A 2,945-nucleotide genomic window follows, 5' to 3' on the forward strand; every position below is an offset into this window, starting at 1 on the left:
AATAACCTCAAATTTAATCATTTGATTAACTATGCAAAGAATCATGTTTAGTTCATTAACAATCCTTAACATTCCATTCTGCCCCCCAAAGACCCATACAAGAGATACCATTGCTCACAGGCAAGGCAGAGTACCAAAAAAATAGTAATTTATAATAATTTTTTGATAAGAGGAAAATAAGAACACATTTTTTTCCCCCGGAGGATTTATTTTTCTTTTACAATTTGTTTGGTAAGTATACTTAAGAGATTTGACCATATTACAACAACAACAACAATTATAATAAACCAAGTTTGATATTCCCATACTGTTGAAATTCTTATCTTCGCTTGATCAACTAAGAGATCTAACTAGATAAGTGAAACTAACACAAACCTACTTGATTTTTATCTTAACTTTTTTATCTTCTAACTTGCTCCACTAAAATTGCCTTCTCTTATGAGAGAAACCTCTTTGGATTGACGTAAAATATGTCCCAACTACCTAAGCCCTTCATACTTAATTTATCCTCATCCGGCACTGCTCCTGCTTGTTGAATTATCACACTTGTTTGGTAGGGATTAAAATTAAAAATTTAGCATTTTTTGATAAATTTTAATGAAATGTACGGTTTAAAATAAAATCTTGATTTTAATTCCCATTAAATATATGGTTGAAATTATTTTTTGAATTAAACTCAGAATAAAATCTTGATTTTAATTCCCACTAAATGTGGCATAATCTCATTTCAACTTAATATGATTACATATCCATCTATTGTATTATCTTGTAATGCATATTAGCATACCAATCTAAAGTGTGTCATAAGAAAACCAATTCAGCATTCAGAAACCAATTCAGAATAGTACAAATAGAGGCAACTTTACCTGTGCGGTGCTTCCAAATAACCAAATACCATACATTATGCCAAAATACCTCTCAAACACTACCATTACCGTGTCATCTTGTTATGCCCCCACCCCACCCCATAAACTTACTATAAAAACCGTCTTCTGCATGTAAGTTCTGCAAGAAATCACTTCACTCCATTGCCAACATCATCAACCCACAAGAAAAATCAACTCTTCCAAAGCAAAAAATCAAGCTTCTGTAGAAAAATGAAAATGATCGTCTTCCTTGCCTTTGCTCTCTTCCTCCAGGGAGCCCTTGGTATCCACAATACGAATTCTTCCATTAATTTGCTCGAACTATTGTCTGATCTCGTTCTGAACTATTGTCTGATCTCGTTCTGACTAACAATTTTATTTCTCTTCTTTCTTCAATGCAGGGGAATTAATCTGTGAGGAATTGCCTGTTGGATTGTGTTCGTTCTCAATCGCATCCTCTGGTAAGCGATGCCTGTTAGAGACTTACGCATCAAATGATGGAACTATGGACTTCCAATGCAAGACATCTGAAGTGGTTGCTATTAACTTGCACGATTATATTGAGGCTGATGAATGCATGGATGCATGTGGGGTCGATAGGAAATCTGTCGGGATCTCATCCGACACCCTCCTCGACTCTCAGTTCACCGCCAAGCTATGCTCACCACAGTGTTACCTGAACTGTCCCAACATTGTGGATCTTTACTACAATTTGGCTCTCGGAGAAGGTGATCTTCACAACCCCCAATTCCCCAAAACAACCTCTTGTAAAAGTTTAACTTATTAATTATCGAACAATTTTATTAATTATAGGTTTCAACACGACCACTATCATGAACAGCCCGTAAAAAATTTTTTTTATTGAAGTCATGATATGTAAATAATTTTCATAAATGGGAACTCGATGCAGTGATAGTTTGCCTCTTTTAAATGGTATTTGCTAACAATTGACAGGAGCATTTTTACCTGATCTGTGCAAATCTCAAAGAGCAAATTCACGTCGTTCAATGGCTCAGATTCAAAGTTCTGGTACAGCTTTTGGCCCTATTTCTGCTGCTGCTGGTCCAATGTCTGCTGCTTCTCCTTTTCCTTTTCCTTCTCCATCTTCATCTCTTGATTGTGCTCCAGCTCCGATGTAAATACATCCCTATTTGATATGCAGTATTAGAGGAATAGATAATATAATGAACAAGATTTTAGTTTATTTTTGTTCATATCTAAAACTATCCAATCCTCTTACCGAATGTAATTTCATTTGATATAGCAGTTGTAATTATATATTATTTAATGAAAGTGGACTATATCTGATCATGCATATACTCCTCTTTGTTTTTCTTCAGTTATTTGATCAACAGAATTTATACTACAGTGTATGAATTTAATTTAATTTTTTTTTTATATATTCCCACAAAAGAATTTAGATTGGGGCACTCAATAATACTAAAAAATAAAAATCGTGTAGGATACAATTCGTGAAAAATTATGAATTAATTTAATAAATCAAATCAACGGACCTCCAACAGCAAGTGAAAGACTTGAAAACAAATGAAAATTTATGTTTCGATCCAAAAAGCACTTTGAAGACAGTTGACAAACAGCTGTTATATTTGTCCCTTCAAATGGATGAATTAGGCTAAGATAGAAGTTGGGCCATATAGATGTGAAGTTGTGCCTTCAAATGGATGAATCGCATTCGAGTATACTTTGCATTTGAATCGCATTTAATTTGAAAACTCAAGGCTAATTCTCTTAAACGATGCGAACTTATGGTTCATAATCATGTGAATGCATTCTAAACTAGCCGTTTATTTTGAATTCTTGTGTGTTTTCATGAAAAGTTCGCAACTTTCCAAGAAAAGTTGGCGCCAATTCATGGCTTGTGGTTGGAAATCTATAAATATGGGAACGTCTTTCAACTCTAAATACAAAAAATCATCCTTCACTTTGAGTGATATAATTTCAATTCTTATGTACACATTAAAATTCTTTGAAGTTTTCACCAAGTTCTTGGAAGAATCACTTTGAGTGAAATAATTGTTTTATGCAATCCACATTAGCATTTGAGATTTTCTGAGCCTC

General features: G+C 33.9%; 1 protein-coding gene across 1 annotated transcript; it reads left to right on the forward strand.

Annotated features, from left to right (window-relative positions):
* Positions 1-1,004: 1,004 nt before the first annotated feature.
* LOC111386929 lies at positions 1,005-2,005 on the forward strand. The gene is made up of 3 exons (XM_023011432.1): positions 1,005-1,149; positions 1,268-1,594; positions 1,821-2,005. The coding sequence occupies exons 1-3, from the start codon at positions 1,098-1,100 to the stop codon at positions 2,003-2,005; spliced, it is 564 nt and encodes a 187-aa protein (XP_022867200.1). The 5' UTR covers positions 1,005-1,097.
* The last annotated feature ends 940 nt before the right edge of the window (positions 2,006-2,945 follow it).

Source organism: Olea europaea, unplaced genomic scaffold, assembly GCF_002742605.1.
Source record: "Olea europaea var. sylvestris unplaced genomic scaffold, O_europaea_v1 scaffold3796, whole genome shotgun sequence".
NCBI lineage: Eukaryota > Viridiplantae > Streptophyta > Magnoliopsida > Lamiales > Oleaceae > Olea > Olea europaea.

What these genes read in the sequence shown, in the direction of transcription:
- LOC111386929 (XM_023011432.1), top strand. Translation starts at nt 1,098, where the DNA reads ATGAAAATGATCGTCTTCCTTGCCTTTGCTCTCTTCCTCCAGGGAGCC. An exon ending in CTTCCTCCAGGGAGCCCTTG is followed by an intron (nt 1,150 to 1,267) that starts GTATCCACAATA and finishes TCTTCAATGCAG; the next exon opens with GGGAATTAATCTGTGAGGAA. An exon ending in CAATTTGGCTCTCGGAGAAG is followed by an intron (nt 1,595 to 1,820) that starts GTGATCTTCACA and finishes AACAATTGACAG; the next exon opens with GAGCATTTTTACCTGATCTG.